The sequence below is a fragment of the Dermacentor variabilis genome, chromosome 3, assembly GCF_050947875.1.
Source record: "Dermacentor variabilis isolate Ectoservices chromosome 3, ASM5094787v1, whole genome shotgun sequence".
Classification (NCBI taxonomy): Eukaryota; Metazoa; Arthropoda; class Arachnida; order Ixodida; family Ixodidae; genus Dermacentor; species Dermacentor variabilis.
Window position 1 is genome coordinate 92,116,093 of NC_134570.1, and position 20,665 is coordinate 92,136,757.

Consider the following 20,665-nt stretch of genomic DNA (forward strand, 5'->3'; position numbering starts at 1 on the left):
GCGATATATGAAAAAAAAATATGACACGCAAACGAAAACCTCAAACAAGAAATCGAACGTCATTTTATTGCACTTAGTACACCACATTTATGTGTTAGTTAATCACTATATTATTATTAATAAAAAAAGGAATAGGCAGAACGTTGTATCTAATTTATTAAGCTCGAAATTTGTCATTTTGCAGAAGTTATAAATATCCTTTGAAGTCCGTTCTTGTATTACCTGGCCCGGGCAGAAGCTTTTGTTTCATTTTTATATACATGTTCTGCATCACAATAACGTCTGCTTCTCTACTTCAGGCTACTTATTGATGAAATGAGACATAACAATGTACATTTGGTTGAAAGGTAGTTTGCTTTAGTCGTTTTCGTGGATGGACGAAAGCTGGGTGGGTTTTTAGGTATGTATAATGATGTATAAACGGCGCAAGGACTAGGTAAATGACTGCAACGACAAGGAAGTCTGTGTGTCATTTTCTGTGCTCTGTGTAGCTTTTTTATTGCGCTTTTTAAGTGCCAACCTTTGTTCTGCAGCGCCACCATATCGTTGACCGATCTAAGGATATCCGCGAAACACTTGTCAATATATAACCCTACATTTGCGTTCTCCTCGTCACGTGGTTTACATTTAACTAGTCCGAACCGTTTACACAGGACACACTATACGATTGTGACGAGCTAATAATACGCAGCTTGTCTTTCTCGGCAATTTCCTACAACCCCCACGTACGGTAGGGGGTGCATATCGTGGCCCGGCGGTATTCCTTGCTGTGCCCGCGGCTTCGTTTCTGGGCGCAATATTTAGATCGGCCTGTCACCGGATGCATCAAACACGGGAAACGTACGCCCCTGAGGATACTTAACCGAAAAGTATTCTGAATTTTATACTTTTCTCATTATGCCGTTAAGGTGATTTCAAAATCGTATTGCTGGTCGTTCGGGCAAAATAAAGAGAAAAACCCATGAAAGATGATTCAAGCGGTAAATATTTCCTTGCGGGTAAATTGTCCTCAAAGCCCACTGAGTTCAAGTTGCAAAAACTTGCGCCGCACCAGTGCGTGTTGACTGTTAGCAAACCACACTCGTGTAGGCACGGTTGTTGGATGCGTCAAGTGGTGTCGTTCACCTCTGCGTGCCCAGGGCCCTTCTTCTCGCTCTTCTTCATGTTCGGCTGGTCGTTCGTGCCGATGACCTACCTGACCAGCTTCATGACGGACCAGAAGATCGCCGGCTACGTCATGCTCGTGTTCAGCGCCTTCTTCTTCGGTGAGGGGCCGAGTTGAATAACCTCCGAAACAATTAAGGGAAGGCAGGGGGTCCTACAGCATCAGTGCTTTGAGCTGTTGCTATAGGCTCACAAATTCGGAATGGATCGGGAGCGGCATACTGAAAGCATTTAGTCGCTGACCGCTACCGTAAGAGTCTTCAAGCTGTTGTGCGCACGCGCTTCGCACACGTCGCGCTTTAGCAAAAACAAGGGAAAGAAAAAAAGGAAAGATGGGGGAGGAGGGGGAGGACGTGAGAAGTTGTCGCTGTTTCGGACTGCTCTGCAAAGTAATTACAGTTATAACGGATGCTATTTTCTAGCAGGACTACATATCCCAGAGGCAATCATACCACACGCAGACCCAAAGGGATCCTTCTCAATCTTCATATAGGTTACAGTGCACTTGGAAGCCTTGTGCATGGAAGCCCTGTGCTAACAAAAAGAGCTATAGGCAACTCCTTCTGCGGGAGTAGTTGCTTATCCTAAATCTAAGTCCATTTTCGAGAGTATTCGTCCCCCCCCCCCCCCCAGTGATCTTGTCTGAACGGACACAAGGAGTACTCCATCGTAGAACTTGGGGAATGCTGCTGCAATATGGCAGAGCGGAAAGTGTGCCATTGCTCCCGTTTTCCCCCTCGAGGCAAACTTGGGAACCGCCTCTGCCAAGCGCCCGACGCGTCCTGGGCACCGGTTGCTTGCTACGCGCAGGTTCGGTGACGAACAGCTACATGGACATAGTGGGGCCCGGCACGGTGTCGAACTTCCGACCCTCGGGCTGGACCTCGGAAATGGCCGAACTGCTGATGGTGCCCCTGCGCCTGCTGCCCCAGTACGCGGTGGGCCACGGCGCCGGCGAGGTGCAGGCGGCCTTCTCAGAGCACGCCGCCTGCTGCAGGCTGCATCGCGCGCTGCTGTGGTACATCTGCACCGTGCCGCTGACCAGCTACCCAGAGGCGCAGCGGCCATTCGCCAGCCGCATAATGTACTGCTGCCAGGGTGCGTCCGCCATGCGCACTAAGTGTGCAGGGAGAGAATAAACAATACGTGCGATGACGATTGCAGGTGACATCGCAGTTTTCACGTGCGATACGACAGTGGGAGACCAGGGGCACCCATAACGTAAAACTATTCCAAACTTTTGCATTCCAATTCTGCAATCATCCCACCGCGATTGGTCAGAAACCTTTTTTGGACCACCCGCACTTCACCTGTCTGTCACGCGACGTCACGAAAACCGCGATGGCTCCCCATCTCATATTACGTGTACACACTGATTATGCATAATTTGACCAAACAAAAGAAAAATAGTTATTTCTGACTCGACGCCGTTCTGCCATTAGCGCTCGGCTATTGGTCAAACGTTTTCGGGCTGCACCCATGGACCTCACCTGCCTCTCACGCGACGTCCCAAAACCGCAAAAACTTACGGCGTCAAAGTGACGCGTACGCGTTAAAGATGCATTAATATGCCGAACAAAACTGAATTTTCTTCTGCATAGCCGCAGGCTGTCCCGTTCCGAAAGGAATAAAAGATGGCTGCCGCCGATGGCCCAGGCACTGGCTACTCGCACCTGCCGGAGAGCATGGGTTTACTTGCGTGTAATAAAGCTTTTTGCGTGGCTGTGTAACGTTTTCGAGCACTTTCGGCACGTTTACGACCTCGTTCTGCCAACTATTCTTTGCTGAGGAACCGGTTTAGCTTCATTCTTAACCTTCCGTTGCATGCCGCCGCTATTGTCGACGAGCCACCGCAAGCTAAGTAAGAGAAAGCGGACCAATCGCAGACGTCGGCACCACCCTCTGCATCCGGTTATCGATATTCGGTGCAGTGACTCGACCCCATCGAATCCCTCTCCACTTGAGCATGCTCCTCGCCTCTTGTGAGCCAATTAGATAAGACAAGCCGCTCAGTGCAGGCAATGTTATTCGTTTTTCAAGCAAACAAAAGTGACCTCCTGTGAACGAGGGCAGCATTTGATTGGTTAGTTCAGACAACCCTGCGGATGACCGCCCGATGCTTGCGTCGGCGGTTACGCAATTTTGACGTCAGAAGATTGGAACAAAAAGATATTGGAATAGTTTTACGTTATACGGCCCGTGTAGTTCATATGATTAACGTCTGTGGGATGCACTTGAAAGGACCAGCGTACGGCCACAATCCTCACACACACTGCAGGAGCTAATACCGGCAGACATTACTCAGACATTCGTTACACGGATAACTCCAGGAAACCTCCTAGCGAGTGTTTTAACAATACGACATAGCGTCGCGTGTCGAGGTGGCTTAAAGCGGCGGTTGACATTTTCAGCATCTCCCATAGTTTTAATGTCTGTGCAGCCGTAAGTTAAACTTCAATTTCAAGACCATCATTTCGTTGCACAGGTACTTCACGGACATTATTTAGAAGTCTTTCGACTGCAACACAAAGAAAACGTTTTTTATTAACGCTTGCGAAATAATTAGTTCGTAGCCAAGTTGGAGCATTGTACTTGAAAACCTAGTTCTTTCGAATTGGCAGGACGTAAAGAAAAAGTGCCCGTGTAGGTTGTCTGTGCTCCTTTGTGTCCTGTCTATTTGTATAGCACAATCTCAGTTTGCAAAGCAGGGTTGCGAGACATAAACGAAATGAAGACTATCGGCAGGGCGTCATCCTATCGCAAAGTTACGTAATGAGGCGGTACAAAATACTGATACTCTAACACACCCGTAGTGACGCAGCGGCCGTGAGTTGGCTCTCAAGGTTTACCTAATAGTTTCGATTGCGTGTAATCCTTTAAAGTGCACTGAAAATTCTGTACACGAGCGTCTTCGCATAATTACGCCGTATAAATTCGACCTCGTTCGTAGCACGTAATCGAGACTTCAACTTCGTGCTCGCATGCATAATAGCATCGCAATTGAGCCGAGTCGGCGGCTGTAAAGGCTCAGGCAAGGTCGAGAGAGACAGACGAATGCTTATTCTCAGCTAAAGCAGACTGAAGAAAGGACACAAGTTCCTGCGTTGAATAAAGAAACAAAAGGAATAAACAAGTCGTACCTCGAGTGACCGCACTTGTGGTAAAACAAAACGGAAACGACGGACCGAGTGCAAAATTTGCCAACAACGAAAAGAAAGCACCCACCTCGAGTGTGCTTCTCGATGTAGTCAGGTGAGCTTAATACTGTGAAATCAAATGTATTAACAAAGAAGAAACGTTGTTACAAGAATTGGTAAAGCGCCTGACAGAGGATGCTCCGTCCACTTTCCTATTGATATGCTTCTCGTAACCGAAAAGCCCTTTTGTATCTTTTAATGGGCTATAACTGCACACCAAGAAAATTTGCGCCCTTAAGGGTGTATTTGTGCCTCTAACTTAACCCTTTACGCCCTTAGAAAATGGTGTTTGAGTGTCAAACAAATGGACCCATATGAAAGGGGGATTTTTTAGAATTGCACCCTTTCTCCCAATGGGTGTATGGCGGAATGCACACTTCATTTTTTTTTACAGCAATATAATCCATATTATCGCTACTCTAGCGTCTTGAAAGTAACCCCGAAGTGCTTTCTGAGACCTCAATAAAAAAAAGTCGCAGTTTCGCCATAAAGGCGAAGCATCGATTACGATAACAAATGAGTGACCAGTAAGCTATACGAAGTAAGGATAGTAATTTTGTCGGCCGTATAAGCTTGCAAACATAGTCATACTAACTAAATTAACAAGCACGATGTCATGCGCGCACAAGAAAACATGAACACATCTCAATCGATGACCACGGAAACTCGTTCTCAAAACGCTGGAGTGAGGAACCGCGGCAGCAACAGCGAGCGCATTGATCTTCGTGCTTCGTCTCGCATCAGCGCGAACTATAAGCCGCGAAAACAGAGCGCGCGGCGGACTCAGTCCCCGCCGCAGGTGGCTTTCAAGATACGGCGGCCCGGGTGGGCGCGCGCGGCGGCCCTGGCCTCCCGGAGTCGATATCGACTTATTTAGGCGTTCAGCCACAGGGAAGGACGCGATTACAGAAAGCAGTAATAGCTAGCAAAAAGTAGCGGCTATTTTTTACGTTCATTAAGTATAGCACAGGCTTTAACAAGTTGCAAGTAGATACGGTGTTAATGTTGTTTTTACTGCTCCCAATAAGCTAGGTAGGATATGCGCTGCCGTGCAGAGAAAAAAGGAGCAGGTGAAAGGCAGAAAAGGACAGATATTTGTCCAGTAAAGCACACCAAGAACAACAATTTTACTGACTGTCGCACGGGTGTGGTGTATAATGTTCCCTTCAGCTGTGGCCTTTTCTACGTAGGGCAAACGGGGCGGTGTATCAGTCAGAGGCTAATGGAACATAAAAGGTCGTTAACCGGTGGATCGGCTTCTAATCTTTCCTTACATTGCCAAGATTGTAAGTGCCCACCTGCGTTATATGAATGCGCGATATTGTACAGGCGTAGGAATGAAGATACGCGTCTTATGGTCGAGGCATGGGATATCAGTAATGGTGGAAGTGTGTGCGTAAGCCAGCCGTCGAGTACCTTACATAAGCAAGAGATCAATTACCTTAACAGTTATTTCTCACGTAGACCGTGTACCCAATTGACACGTGGTGCTACCATGCCAGAGCATGCGCAGATGAGTTTTGTGTCTTCTAACTTTTTTTCTTTCGCTTCAGGGCTTCCTTTAGTCGATAGTCGGCGTTAGTGTTGTCCACTTCTCTTCTCTTATATCTGCACGCCTTACCCCTTGTTTGTATTATAAACAGTTTGGCTTCAGTATGCGGCTACGCCGCCGCACCAGTCTTCAGCCGTTCCGCGCGAACCCTACATATACTTGAAGTAGTAGCTTAGCGCAAAAAAAAAAAAGAAAAACCACGGACACAAGAAAGACGGAGAAGGACAAGCGCTTGTCCTTGTCCGTCTTTCTTGTGTCCGTGGTTTTTTTCGCGCTAAGCTACTACTTCAAATGTGGACGACCAACTAGCCCAACAGTCTACACTCCTACATATACTCCGTCGCTGCGCAGCCGACTGTCGCAATGGTTCGGAGTGCGTCACCATGGAGCCGCTTCGGTCGTCGTGGAACGTGCTGTCTTCGGGCTGGGACCTGCTTATGATGTTCCTGAGCGGTATACTCTACTTGGCCGCAGCGGTGAGCTTGGAGATGCACCTGGGTCTGCCCCACTACCTGAAGCCCGAGCCGCACCTCAGGCACCACGCCCCGACCCAGCTGGCCAACGTCCAAACGCACCACCCGTCCGTCACCGAGGAAGCTGGGATCGTAAAGAAGCTGATCGCAGGGGTGCGCACACGCGAATCGATCCACCCAATCAGTCGACGAGTCAATTAGTGAATAAGTGATGAATAGTAAATTACACAGGCATAACTTGGAATCGGCTAGCGCAAGAGAAGGGTAAGTGAAGATTGCTGAGCGAGGCCTTCGTCCTGCAGGGGACATAAAAAATAGGCCGATAATGATGATAATAGTGAAGATGATGACGACGAAGAAAAATAAATATATACACAGACTGGTAACTAGCTAGGCAGGCAGACAGACGGACGGACAGACGGATGGATGGATGGATGGATGGATGGATGGATGGATGGATGGATGGATGGATGGATGGATGGATGGATGGATGGATGGATGGTAAATGCGAAGAACCATTATAGAAGTAAACGGCGATCACTCTATACGGCGATGGCTCACTACAATTTGACCTTTTCTTTTAAATGCACCGGATTTCGTTCACACCTTTTTTTAACCTTTTGTTTTCAATGTAACGGGTTTTATTAAAATTTTCAGTCGCTGCCTAATAACAAAAATTCTTGCATTTCGCGTCTGCTTGATTAAAATAAATATGATTTATGCAGGCACCAGGTGAACCTGAGATTGTACTCTTAGGAACGCGGAACTTGTGCGGCCTCTTTCAAGCGGTTGCTGCTGGTGCAGGAAAAAACGGGAGACAATCCGCACCACGTGACGGGACTACTGGTCAGCGAGCTATGCCTCAAGACTGGCGACTTGGGTCCACTGTCGTTCCACGTGGAGCAGGGCGAGGTGTTTGGCATCATCGGCATGGAGGGGTCCGGCCGTTCCTCCCTCTTGGCAGCCATCGCCGGAGAAGAGGCGCTCACCAAGGGCACGCTGCTGTTCAACGGAGCTTCGGCGACCGTTAACAAAGCCGAGGTAGACGGATGTATGGATGGATTGCACTGGATTGGGGGCGAGATTGGATTAGATGAGGATTGATTGGGATGAATTGCCGAATGGCTGAATGGAATATATGGATGTATAGATGGATCGTAAACAGATTGATAAATAGCTAGTCAGACATATATATATATATATATATATATATATATATATATATATATATATATATATAAGTAATGCATAAGGGAGGCGCGCCTTGTGGCGTCGCCTTGGTGGTGAAGCAGCAAGGGGTGTGCTTGCGTAATTTATAACGTGTACGTCGTAAGAGTTCTTGACAAATTTTAGACCTGTTAGCTTGCTTTCAGTATTGTTCAAAATATTCACCAAGGTAATTTTCAATAGTATTGGTGCAACATTAGACTGCAGTTGACCCGAACAACGGGCTGACTTCAGGAAGGGGTATTCTACAGTGAATCCCATCCATGTCATCCGTCAGGTAATTATTAAATCTGCGGAGTCTCACAGATTTATCTATAGTTTTTTTAAAAAACCTCTCTGAGCGGTTTTCATAGATTGGGAACAAGTATTTCATCCAGAGGAGGTACCAGCAGTGAGGGAGGCATTGTGTAGTCAATACAGAAAGTATGCGTGAATATCCTAGTATATATATATATATATATATATATATATATATATATATATATATATATATATATATATATATATATATATATATATATATATATATAGTGCCTATAAGGAAGTACCAGACTAATTATTTTTTTCTAATTCTCGGGCTCACCAAAGGGGCTGAGAGCATCACTGCTCGACGAAAGGTGTTCTGTCAAAAAAAAAAAAAAAAATGTGTCGTGCCGCGATTTGTGTTCACACCAAGGAATTTGGGACGACGGGGCTCCTTCGCATGTTCCACAACTAGATAAAACAAGTTTTTTTTTCGCCCTTGTAGTGGTCATTGTATCCCTTTAATATCTCCTGTTTGGAAACGGCTCTTTTATTCGTTTGATAATTTGCCTAGAAATTTGTTTCGCCTTGTTCGTTCGCTGCTCTATTCTATGGATTGCTTTCACTGCATTATGCTAGTGCCTTCTGGTTCGACGGATGCGAAATTTCATGAATAGCGCGTTTCATGGATAGCGCTAAGCTACCGGTCATGATTAGGCAATGCCTGCCGTGTACGCTGCAACCCATTTTAATTCTTGTGTCCTCTGCTGTGTGTATTTGGACTACATAAACGCAATCTTGCAGAGATCCTAGAGGCTAATTGCCAATCATGACTTCTCATTCTCTTCAGAGACAATTGGATTTACCACTTTTGTCTTCTGTGTATTGATCTTATGCTTTATCCTTACACTCTGTCGGTAAAGTCCTCATTCATGCGTTGTAAGCCGTCCCCAGCGTTTCTGAACAAGACAATGACGTCTGCGAACTTCATGTTGCGGATATACTCACCGTTAAACCTCACTAACCTTACTCACATCTCCGCCTGTCTAACAGCTTGAATGCTGCTTCTAAGCATGTAGTGAATGTCATTGGAGATATTGTGTCTCATTGCCTGACCTATTTCTTGATCATTCAAGCTGTTAGACAGGCGGAGATATGAGTAAGGTTAGTGAGGTTTAACGGTGAGTATATCCGACGTCTCGTGAGGCAAAGTAAGGCGGGACATGCTTCAATTCAAGCAGTGCTGCGAAATGTATTCCGCAGCCAAGTGTTTTGAGAGTCCGCTGAGGCAAAAAGGTTAGCATAGACACGTGCTGTACATACACACGAGATTTGTTTGCTTTTTCGAATCGTGTAGCTTTATGAGCGGTGTGACCCTGATGGCGCGACGCCCCGTTACTGTTCTCCCACTGATTCGCAGTACCAGAGGCAGATTGGCTACTGTCCAAAGAACAACCCGATGGTAACGAGACTCACAAGTCATGAGATGCTGCAGCTGATTGCTCGGCTGCGAGGTCTGCCCAGCACCGCAATCGACGAAGAAGTGTCCTTCATCGAGGGAAAAGTGGGCCTCTGGAACGTGCGCGACGAACGCGTCGACAAACTCAGGTTCACTCCTTTCAACTTTGATTTTGACAAATCGGTGGTCAAATTTAATTTCAAGCCCGGCCTCCCGCATTGACAGAAAAACACGTTGCCATAAAACTCCATATATTAGTTAATAGCCGCCCCCCCCCCCCCCCCCCTATCCTACCTCCATAAACAAATAGACATGGATAGTCACGGTGCAAGAGATTACCTATAACGACCTGTCACTATGAACTAGGGTTGCTAACGGCCAAGGAAAAACACAAGAGAAAGACAAAAACTTGGTAGCAGCATCCACCACCCCGGCGAGCTTTAGAGTATTGAAAGAACGAGCCTATGGTTACTATGCGCCAAGGTCATCAAACGTGGTAATTATTTCGAGAGGGTGCGCTTCTAGCTTGTAACAACAGTACTGCGAAGGTTTCTGATGTTGGATGCAGAAGCGGGCTTCTCGTCTGGCTGTTGAAAAGGGGAAAAAATGGTCATCCACCCGAAATTAGCATGAAGCTACCAAGGAAACCCATACGAAAAATGCGTTGATACCAGGTTCTATTCCGGGACTAGGACAAAGTTTTCTTCACGTGTGGAACTTCTTTCTGAGGAGCTCTCACGGCTTTCCTTTGCAACTACTGTCGGTTGAACGGCATTTTTTTCTTCGTTCATTGTTTTACTAAACTTTCCCCACTTCTCGAACTCTTGCGGAACTGATGTGCCACTTGTCTGGATATGTTTACCACGTCTAGGTTTTAGAGCGCTGCTTGTAGGCGCCCGTTCCTGCGGCGAGCGTAGACGCCGGCGTCGGTGTAAGCGAGCGGGCGATCACAGCGAAGAATGAGCGAACGCTGAGCGTAGTGGGGGATGAAAGACGCGAGGAGGAAAGCGGAGGAGGAGGGTATGGCGAAAGCGTGAGGGGAAAAAACGTAGTGCGGCGACGATGGCTACGAGATGGCGCCAGAGTATCACGCGTCACCTCAGAGCTCTGTCGTTGGCGGCTGCCGTGAGTCGCGCCCACGCGTCACCCACGCGCTGCCCCTCGCGATCTCCAGATTAGCGAGGCGGTCGCGCCACACTTTGCCCCGCTTGCAACGTGCCGCACGAGACAGATTCTCCACGCCAGCTAATATATCGCGAAATGCGAACACGTATCGAGCTGCGCTCAAATTTCTCATTAGGGAGCTAGTACCATAATCGTCGGTGATTTTTGTTTTGTTTTACCAAGAAGCAATACGAGTCCATCAGATCCTACCATGTTCGTATGAGTAATTTTGCAGTAAGCGAAGTTACGCTGCGAGCGTGTGCCGTCCTCGACGGTCACTCGCAGGCCGTGCGACAAGCGCAAGCTGTCCGTGGGGCTGGCTTTGGTGGGGAGCCCCAAGCTCGTCATCCTCAACGAGTGTACGCGCGGAGTGGACCCGATGTCGCGGGGACGCCTCTTCCGCTGCATGGAGAAGATGCACAGCAGCACTCAAACGAGCATGGTCTTCGCCTCACACTGGTATGCACCGACAACTCCTTACGCCCCCCGCATACGGCACTTTTCCTATTTGACAGGGATGTTTCAGTTCACTCGAAGCAAAACTTTTCGTATATCCGCCTGTGCGCTACTTGAATGCACCACTATGCGCCATTGTGAAAAGGAAGCGTATAATCTGTGTTCATAAGAGCACTTGCTGCAAATGTGTATGATGTGTAAGACTTTACTCATTGTTATTTTTATTGCAAAAAATTGTTTTAAGAAACTATTCCTTCTTTCTGTTTTCTTTATACTCTCTTTCTATTGACTTTTCTTCTTCAATAGATTATTGAGTTGGCAACCGAACGTTGTTGCAAATATTGCTTTACTGTTGTCAACTTGGACAATTCTCCTCGCAGCGCTTGTTTTGCGGGATGCCGCTTTTATGAGCCCCTTTATGTAATGACCCGACAGGACGCACTTGACGGTTCAAGTGGTATTGAGCACTACGATGACGATGACTTCGTCGTAGAAAGGATCGAAATTACTGGCTTTAGAGATGTCTGGTGTTTCCTTTCACGTTGCCGCATCTTGTACCTGTATGTGGCAAGGCGGCTGCATTTCACATGGTACGCTCACGAAAGTACTTATTGCTATATGCTTCCATAGCCATCCAGTGCACTTATGTCTTTACGCTTTTGGTCGGCTAATGCTTATGTACATTTCTGAAACCACCTACTTTGACGTCTATGTACCATCATTATATTATATGAAATAGACCTATTGGCGACTTTGGTCTAGCTCTAAATGCGTACTTCATGAGGTGAAAAGGGCGGGTCTGTAAAGAAGGCAAAGTGGTTTAACTGAAGTGTATAAGAGAAGCTATAGACCGTCCAACCTCATTTTACAGTGGAAGAGATTCGCTTCCTTCACAGCCAAAACCCCATCCCTTCAGCTAGTTACCACGTCACGTTGCTGGTTTACTTCAGTTCACGCTGTCCGATAACAGTAAAACGAAGGGGGCTGTTTCCTAACCTTTCAGCACTGCTTACGGTACCCGCCTCCTTCATCTGGTTTCTATAGTGGGCTAGGTTTTTACTTTCAACCAGCCAACAGCGCAGGCAACGGTATAAGTAACAAGTGAACGAACACTACAGAGGCTCTGCACTGTGCCGCGCACCTGTCCCATCCGTTCAAGCTGTCCAGTCGTCTGCACCGTTCACCATGTTCCACTGGCATTCCCGGCTGGCCGAGCAGCTTCCTTTCATAAATAATATGAGCTGGGCGATATTCTACACTTTTCACAAAAGTTCGCGAAGCTCGCGGCAACTGTTCATTTCCCCCTTCTCTCTACATGAGCCTGTTATATTCTCTATAGCTTCACGTACAGAAGGTCTTACAGGTAAAAAAAAAGAAGAAAGAAAGAGATGCACGGATTCCTTTACAGGAGCAGGCCTGGGCATAAAATTTTCTGCACCTGTCTCCACGCGTGTATCTCTTAATTTCTTGCAAGCAGTCTAATTTGCAAGCACTTAATGTTGACATTGCTTACGCCTGTGTTCGGGAATTGTGAGAGAAAAGAAAACAACCCAACGCCGGTAGCCGTTGTCGTTTTTTACCTTCCTTTTGTCTGTGTCTTGTGCTGCATTGTTACGAACCTTACGATGAATCCTAACCAACTGGCCTAACTTACCGTCTCGATGTCGGTACCGAGTTATGCAATTGAATGTGCTCAGTGGAAGAGGAATAGTTGGTGCAGGTAATGAAGCATTGTCCCAGTTATCCTAATTATCGTCATCGTCCTCTCTTCTTGTTAATGTCAACTAGAATATCGGCTAACACCATTTGCTCTCTCGTCCAAACGGCTGGCTTACTTTATCTTAACCCTTTGCCGCGTGGTGTATTATATATGATACACGTAGAACAAGGGCTTCTGACTAAGCATAATCAACTCAAAGGAGAGCAACACATAATCAGAATCTGCGCCACCTCTACAGCAATGAAATTTAGAGCAGCTGTAACTCGATCTGGGAATAATTTTTAGTTATCTTTCTCTCGAAGATTGTGTACCAGCAGCTTGTCAAAATGCGCAAGAAAGTTTGCAAACAAACCGGTTACTTTCGTAATTCTTGCACTCGAAAGCAGCGCAAAGAAATAGCAGTGACTTTATTTGCTCTTTATCTGTCTACTGCAATGTTGTTAACGTTGAGAGACATGCTTGGGGTTCTGTGAGACAAACGTTAATTACTGTGTCATACATGATACAACATGCAGTTATTGGTTGTTTTCCGGGCGAGAGGAGATACTTGTTTTGTTGGGAGATAACGAATTTGGTCGCAAAATGCAACGTTTTCCGACGTTATACTGCTGATTAACACCAGCATTGTGATGAATATGTCAGAAAATGAAAGCTGTTTTGTACGGCAGGCATAATTTGGCCATGTTCCGAGAGTGAAATACAAGAGCGGCCACAAACAATTCCCGTGCGAACAGGAATAAATTTTTTTTTCTGCTTGTGTCAAGCTCCTAAAGCCTACGCAAAACAAAAGTACACATAAATCGAAGCGCACTAAGGGATCCCGCTTAGATATTGCTGAAACAATTTAGTAAATCAAGGAAGACGACAACAAATTAAAAAAAAAAGGAAACGTTTAATAAAACGGACTACGAGAAATGCGAGAGGGTGCTGATAAGTTCTTGGTTGTGTCGGGAAATAAGAGAGACTCTACATATTTCCCCCACGTGCGAATGCACTTGGTACCGCGCAGTTGCAGTTTTTCTAAACCATTCCAATCAAATTCTTTTTTTGGACCTCAAACCAGTCAGCAGCATGTTTGACGTCAGAAATGTCCTCAGAACATTGCCCCTTCAGGTGTTCCTTTCATTTCGAAAATAGATAATAGTCCCAAATGGCCAGTTAAGAAGAGTAGGGGAGAGGCTAGACCAATCGAAATCCTAGGGTGTTCAATTTGGAAGCCACAATGTGCAAGTGTAAGTGTGCAGGTGCATTGACGCGCAAAAAAGAAAAGAAAATCTTCTCTGGTCAAGCTAATTTTCCACAGCGTTCCATCTTAATTGCCTCCTCCAGCTAGTTTAACAAATTAGCATAATACTGTCAGGTAATGCTAGAGGTCTGAGGTAGGTACTCTACTAACAGAATGCTGTCTTTACCCCAGAAAACCGACGGCACGACTGTTTTGACCAATTGCTGGCTGCGAAACTTTTTTGGTCGCAGGCACCCACTGTGACACCATTCTTTTGATTTTTCTTGGTTCCAGGATCGTACATCTGGAGCAAGGTTTCATCATCGGTCACTAACGTAGCCAAAAAGTCCTGTGCGGCTTCAAAATGGGCCAAAACGTCTTTGGATGCTTAGACTCTTTCTTTCTTCTGATTCACTGTGCGGACCCACCATGGTGGCTTAGCGGCTATGGTATTGGGCTCCTAAGCCCGAGGTTGCGGGACCGAATCCCGGCCACGGCGGCCGCATTACGATGGGGGTCGAGGTCTGCGCAGCGGACAGCTACGCCGATACCGACGACATGAAACTGGGGAACTAACCAGGGAAAGCCAACGCTTTAAAATTTGATTTTGTCAAGTGATCGAACTAGCTGGTACTGAAGCGTTTTCGGGGTGGTCGCTCTAGCATCTGAACTAACCAGTAGGCTACAGCAGATCGGCAGCTTGAGGGCAAATAAATCGACAACCAGAAGTATAGAGCAAATAAGTTCTGTGTAAACCCGCAATGTCGAGGAAAACGTGCTGATTAACGGCTTTGTTCTCTGTGGAATTAAGCAATAAAGAAACAACAAACGCTGCTTAAATAACCTGTCCGCGACAAATATATACGTACAAGCGCATCACTCCTCTAATAAAGCTAGAAGCCAGAACAATTCTAGAAGCGTTCGGCTATTCGCCTACCTTGACAATGACCATCGATGGTTTCCGCGGCATTTCTTGTTCCATCGCTGATGAACCTTAACAACAACGTGAACGGGACCAGGGCCTCACTTCCTCGTCCAATTCGTGCGCACAGTTTTCGTCCACAATGACCGGGTACACATTGCTCCCTCGTAAAGAAAGGAGCCAGCGGAGCACATGTCCACTCACTAACGGTGCACGGTGTGCAGCCTCCGCGAGTGCGACTCGTTCTGCGACCGGGTTGCTGTGCTGGAGGGCGGCGAGTTCCAGGTGATCGGCGAGACGAGCCTGATGAAGGAGGGCTGCCAGCAGCGCTTCACCGTCACCGTGCGCCTCACGAAGGACAAGGTGCAGGAGGGAGACTACTTCAAGACCGTCAACCGCGTCATGAAGGCGCAGTTCCCCTCTTCGGTCATCTCTGACATCCGGTCGGTGCGTGAGGGGGGGGGGGGCTCTTGACGCAATAGCGGCGCGCTCCACCAAAACACTAGCAGGGAGTTTTAGTATAACGCAATACTATAGCGTAGATGTATTACGCCGAAGTGCGCCAAATAAAGGAAGCAGATGCAGAGGGCAGATGGCTCTCAGACGTCCGGTCGGTGCGTGAACACGGGGGGACCCCCTTGGCGCTAGCGGTGCGCTCCACCAAAACAGGGAGCTTTAGTGTAACGCAATACTATATAGCGTAGATGTATTATAGCTGAGTGCCCCAAATAAAGGAAGCAGATGCAGAGGGGAGACAGCTCTCAGACGTCGGGACGGAGTTATCGGAACACGCACCGTTGAAGCGTAAATAGAGCCTTTTTAAGGAAGCGCAGCGCTAGCATAGACGCATGCCAGAATACGCCTTACAAAGCGGTCACGTGCAGAAGGAACACGAGGACGCTGCAGCCTAGACATATGGTCTGCGCGCACTGTGTTATGAGTGGCGCGCTCCAATGAAACGCTAAATCAGAGTTTCAGCATATAGGCTAGTGTCGCAGATGGATACACCTGAATGCGTGAAGACGTGCAAAAGGTGTTGTAGTGCTGGTGGGGACATCTTGCTGCGCGTTTTCGAACACGATCCCTTAGAGCTCTCATTGCACTCATCTGCTGGCAATAGCGTGGCGGCTTTTACGAACAGAATTAAGCGTCATGCGAGTCAACAAAGCTAACAATTTGGCCAGTTGGAACATGATGAACCAATGTAAAAAGGCAGAGTGAGAGACTTGCACTCTAGATGCCTGAATCCTAGGACGATTGTAAAATTAAGAACAAAAATTTATTATTCCGATTATTGTATCTTATGTAGCAAAATTAGACATCAATTTTTGAAATAAACTCTACAACGAGCATGTGCTTCGAGCTTTAGGCGCGCTGGTGTTTTCTTCATAGCATTAAATACATAATCATAATAATCTCATAATAGTCTCATAATCTTCTCCTAACCAAAGTGAATGACGTTTTAGGCTTATTCAAGGCGCGTTCGAGCTATTTTGACTGACTCAATAACCGCAAGCGGGCTGGGTGATGCGTTGTTTGGGAACGCATCGTAGTTCCAGCGCAAAAGCAGCAGAGACGGGTTGAGAATTGGAATAGAACGTAAAGATATGGGCCTGCTCGCGACGTCAGACCGATCGTGCCGGCAGTGCACGTTGTCGCGGAGAATATCAGAGATTATCAGACTGGATAATCTTAACACCTTCTGAGGCGTATTTTGTCAACATTCTGGCCAGATACACAGGCCAGGTGACACTGCGACTCTCACTTAATTATCGCCCCCAGCATCACCGCCGCCCACTGCTGGAGCTTCGAGAGAAAGGCGAACTCTTTCTGAACGACAGCAGACGCGTATTTATTGTTTTCGAAGGTTGGCTATGTGGCGCGTTAAGATGTCGTCAGTAGGCAGCGACGCCCTAGTTTCAGGATCGTCGTGCTTCTGCGTTTAATGAGAAAAACTCAACGATAAAAGAGATATAAATTATAGTAAACGGGTATTTTCAAGGCCTCAGATAATGAATTACACCGGCACCAGGTAACATACGCAAATGTGAGATCACAGGTACAGATCTCAGGCGCTGCCTTGCGCCTGGGTAAAGTGCTCACTGAATCGTCTTAGAAAAAAATTATCTACGCTTCACAATACTCGTGATACTGATATAGCTCAGTAAGATTACTCCTTGTTATTGCGATAGCAAGTATATAGACACTCCAGGCGCATTTCTGCCGTCGCCGTGATAATTCGTATAAAGTCCAAAGGCGATACTAACACCATCGCCGCACGCCGTATGCTGTATGTGCGAGTGAAAGCACGCGAGGGGAGCCAACGAACGCGGCTCAATCTGCCGCGCGCGAGGGAGGAAAGCGGAGAGCATGCGCGCCGCCTTGCGTCGCGCGGAAGGCCGCGGAGGGATGAGAGGGTTCGGGATTGGGCTTCGGCAGCAACAGCATGCTAACGCGATAGCGTGAAGGGCGCCGAGTTGCAGAAAATCCAGCGCCAGCGTACCGCGTACCGACGTCCAGCGTCGACAATCTTCTCGCGAAATATCATTCCGGACCACGCATACCCAACCACGCAGGCCCTCCGTGTAGCGCAACGAATTTACTGAACAAATTGAATTTCTTAAAGCAAGACGCACCAGAAAAATCGTAAAGTACCACTTACACACTACTTAGAGGTGTGATAGCGTCGGATTGTAATTTGAATATACGAGAAAGCACAATTCTGTTACGCAGAAACTCAAACCTATTTCCAGCGTTTCCACCATACATGCAGCGGCACGCACGGTTCCTTCAACACTTTCAGATGGGGCTCGCCTCCGTGCATCGCTGAAGCCCCTGACATCGTCGCCCACGCAAGAGGCCGCGTTTCTGCCAGAAAACTCGTCTTCAAGCATAGCGTTCGCCGCCAGCGTTTCCCCGTAAACATTACTGTTACAAAAGCTGCAGATGCCGGGAAGCGTGAGAAGCAGTCAGGGATCTTTGCGAAGCGCAAGCGTCTTCAACATTTTTTTCGCAACCGGGCCCAAGGGGAACTGACGAACGCGACTCAGTGTTGCGCGCGAAAGGAAGGAAAATGCGGAGGCAGCGCGGGAGAAAGGGAGGACGGCGTATTTTGCGTCTGGTCGCGAAATACACAGTTGCTGCCGGAGCGCAACCCCACCCCCTTCTCTCCTTCCCATCCCCCCGCGGCCTATCGCGCGACGGAAGGCGGCGTTTTTGTCCTCCGCTTTGCTCCCTCGCGCGCGCCAGATTGAGCCGTGATCGTCGTCTACCCTTACGTTCTTTCACTCGCACGTACAGAATATACGGCGCGTGGCAACGGTGTCACCGCCCTTGTACTTTATACGGAACGTCACGGCAATGCCGACGGTGACGGCAAAAATGGTCCTTGAGTGTCCGTACATTTGCTATCACCATAAAAGCAAGTGGAACAACACTGCATGTATTACGGTGAGTTTGGTGACGCATAAATCCAAACACATCTCATTCTGCAAGTTCAAAGTGCAAGCTTACCGGCTACAATTCGTAAATTACAATATATGCCGTAAAGTGTTTAATTAAAGAATAATTAGCAGGTGTTTAATTAGTTCGATATGTGTTTCGATTTCTCGAGTAAATAATGACCACCTCTCTGAATAATCCAGTTCAAGCGCTAAAATTATGTTATCTGCAACAGGGAATATATAAAAAGCCCGGAAAGCTTAAGAATGAATGTCATTCCATATACGCTCAAACAAATGCCATTAGAGTTTGTTTGTGGAACTGTTCACTCTTCGGAACTGTTGCCTTTTCGGAACTCGCCCGAGAGACTTGGCTCGGTCACACTGGGCGCTGTTTCTCAGAATGACAACATTTAAACGCAGTAATACGCACTACACGGAGCGCGAACTAAGTAACAACTATTTGTTTCCGACGATTTGCGGATACGTCTTGTATGCATCAACAAATCTCTGGAATAAATAGTTGTCAGTATCGCACATTTGTGTGGTGTGTGTGTTGTGTCCCACTTCGAAGTCCTTCACTTGTCCAACCAACTGGTCCCTATCGCATACCTACACATGCACCAACCGCACGCACTCGAAATCCGCGCAGGACATGTTGCAGTACACCGTCAAGGACGCGGCCATCCCGTGGAGCGACGTGTTCGTGCGCATGGAGAAGATAAACGAGGAGCTCGACTTGGAGGACTACGTGGTGTGCGAGGCCTCGCTGGCCGACGTCTTCCTCGGCTTCTCGCACGAGCGCAAGGTGGTGGACTTCAGCGGCGCCGACATGCGCGTCTACTCCGACTCCGACCCCATAGAGGTGTTCTCCGACGTCCCCGAGACGCCGACGCTGCTCCGCCAGTGAACCTCGCGTCTTCCGGCCTCGCGGGGACATGTATCAGCGCACCAGCGTCGTGTCGAACACACACCCCGTGCAACACCATAGCGACATGCAAAAGTCTATAGATGTAATATCGCAAACTTGCGTGGCCAGCGTTGGTAAAGACGCTGGTCTTCGCGTAGAAAAACTGTTATGCACACATCTCAACGTTTTTTTTTTTTTTATACGGGAATAGTGGATTGTGAATGAGCAACGGGTGTCCCATAATCATCGAAAGCAAGGAAGTAGAAAAAATTCCATCATCCGCACAAAATAGCTGCTGTTCGAGAGCTGTGGGTACATATACCGTCGCGCTATCAAGCGCAGTGATCATCGGTGACTGCTGGGGCCACTTCATTCATCAACCGATTGCTACTCGAGAGACAGCAGTTTATTAGATACCGTCTATGTTTAACGCAAGTCCGCGGGCTTAGTTGCGATTGCGAGATAGCGTCTGCACCATATAGTAAATGAAATGCACATAAAAAAACACTTGTAAGCGATACGCTTGTGGCCCTGTGAAGCACTAAACATCGATACAGAACGGGCATAGAAAAAGAAATTGATTCCCACAGTGTGATCACGTTTAGCCAACGTGTGCACACGCTGGTGCCTTCCCTATATAAAAAGTGAACCTGTCTGTCGTGAATAAATTTTGTTTTGAGCGCCATTCTTTTCTGCACCTTTATTTCATCGCATTTTTTTCCCACCCCATTACACCACAGCATGATAGCTAGACCGCTATCACTGCCACCACGCTATGTACGTATAACGTTCGGTTGCCTGAATGACGGCATTCTGCTGCAGGGGTTGCCTGCTCACTATAGGGAAGAGCGGCAACATGAAAGCCGTTCTAGTAGCCTTAACTGCCCGTGGTGTTTCCAACGAGACGACGCTTCTTTCGATGAAAAGCGTTCTGCAGCGAAGCTGCACATGACTAGGGTTCCGTGAATTTTGTTCTCCGTGAACAAAAACTATCATCATCAATTACTCATACCCCCGTCAGCATTCATGCTCCCGTAAGCAAGCAAAAAATGTAACGGTTCATAGCGCCGTAAGGCAGAGGCTACAAGCGTTCAACAAAGAGAAGCGAACAGTGATTCTTTCCAATCACACATACAACATACAGAACAGCATGTCGAAAACCGTCATCATCAAGGGCTCATACCCCCGTGAGCAACGGCTCATACTCCCGTAAGCAATCAAAAATGCAACGATTCATAGTCCCGTAAGGTTCGTGGCTACTCACTTTGCGCGAATTATCTGCGATGATACTACCCCTGTTGTCATTGTCGGTGATTTCAATGTGGATGTCTCAGTACTGGAAAGGGAACGGTTTACATGTTGCGGGTTGCAGACCTTGCGATGCCACCCAGATCTGGCCCAACAGACCACACAGCGGCGTACGTGCATCGATTTGACATTATCAGAGAATGTGATTGCAGTTGCGAGTGAAATAATGACTTCCGATCAAGGCAATAAATGAGTTAGTTTCTTT

General features: G+C 47.4%; 1 protein-coding gene across 1 annotated transcript; it reads left to right on the forward strand.

Moving 5' to 3' along the window:
• The first annotated feature begins 1,102 nt into the window (after window positions 1-1,102).
• On the forward strand, window positions 1,103-19,811 carry LOC142574623 (retinal-specific phospholipid-transporting ATPase ABCA4-like). Its single transcript, XM_075683664.1, has 8 exons — window positions 1,103-1,265; window positions 1,975-2,286; window positions 6,265-6,539; window positions 7,143-7,427; window positions 9,277-9,464; window positions 10,765-10,938; window positions 15,027-15,249; window positions 18,895-19,811. The coding sequence occupies exons 1-8, from the start codon at window positions 1,103-1,105 to the stop codon at window positions 19,150-19,152; spliced, it is 1,878 nt and encodes a 625-aa protein (XP_075539779.1). The 3' UTR covers window positions 19,153-19,811.
• Window positions 19,812-20,665: the final 854 nt, after the last annotated feature.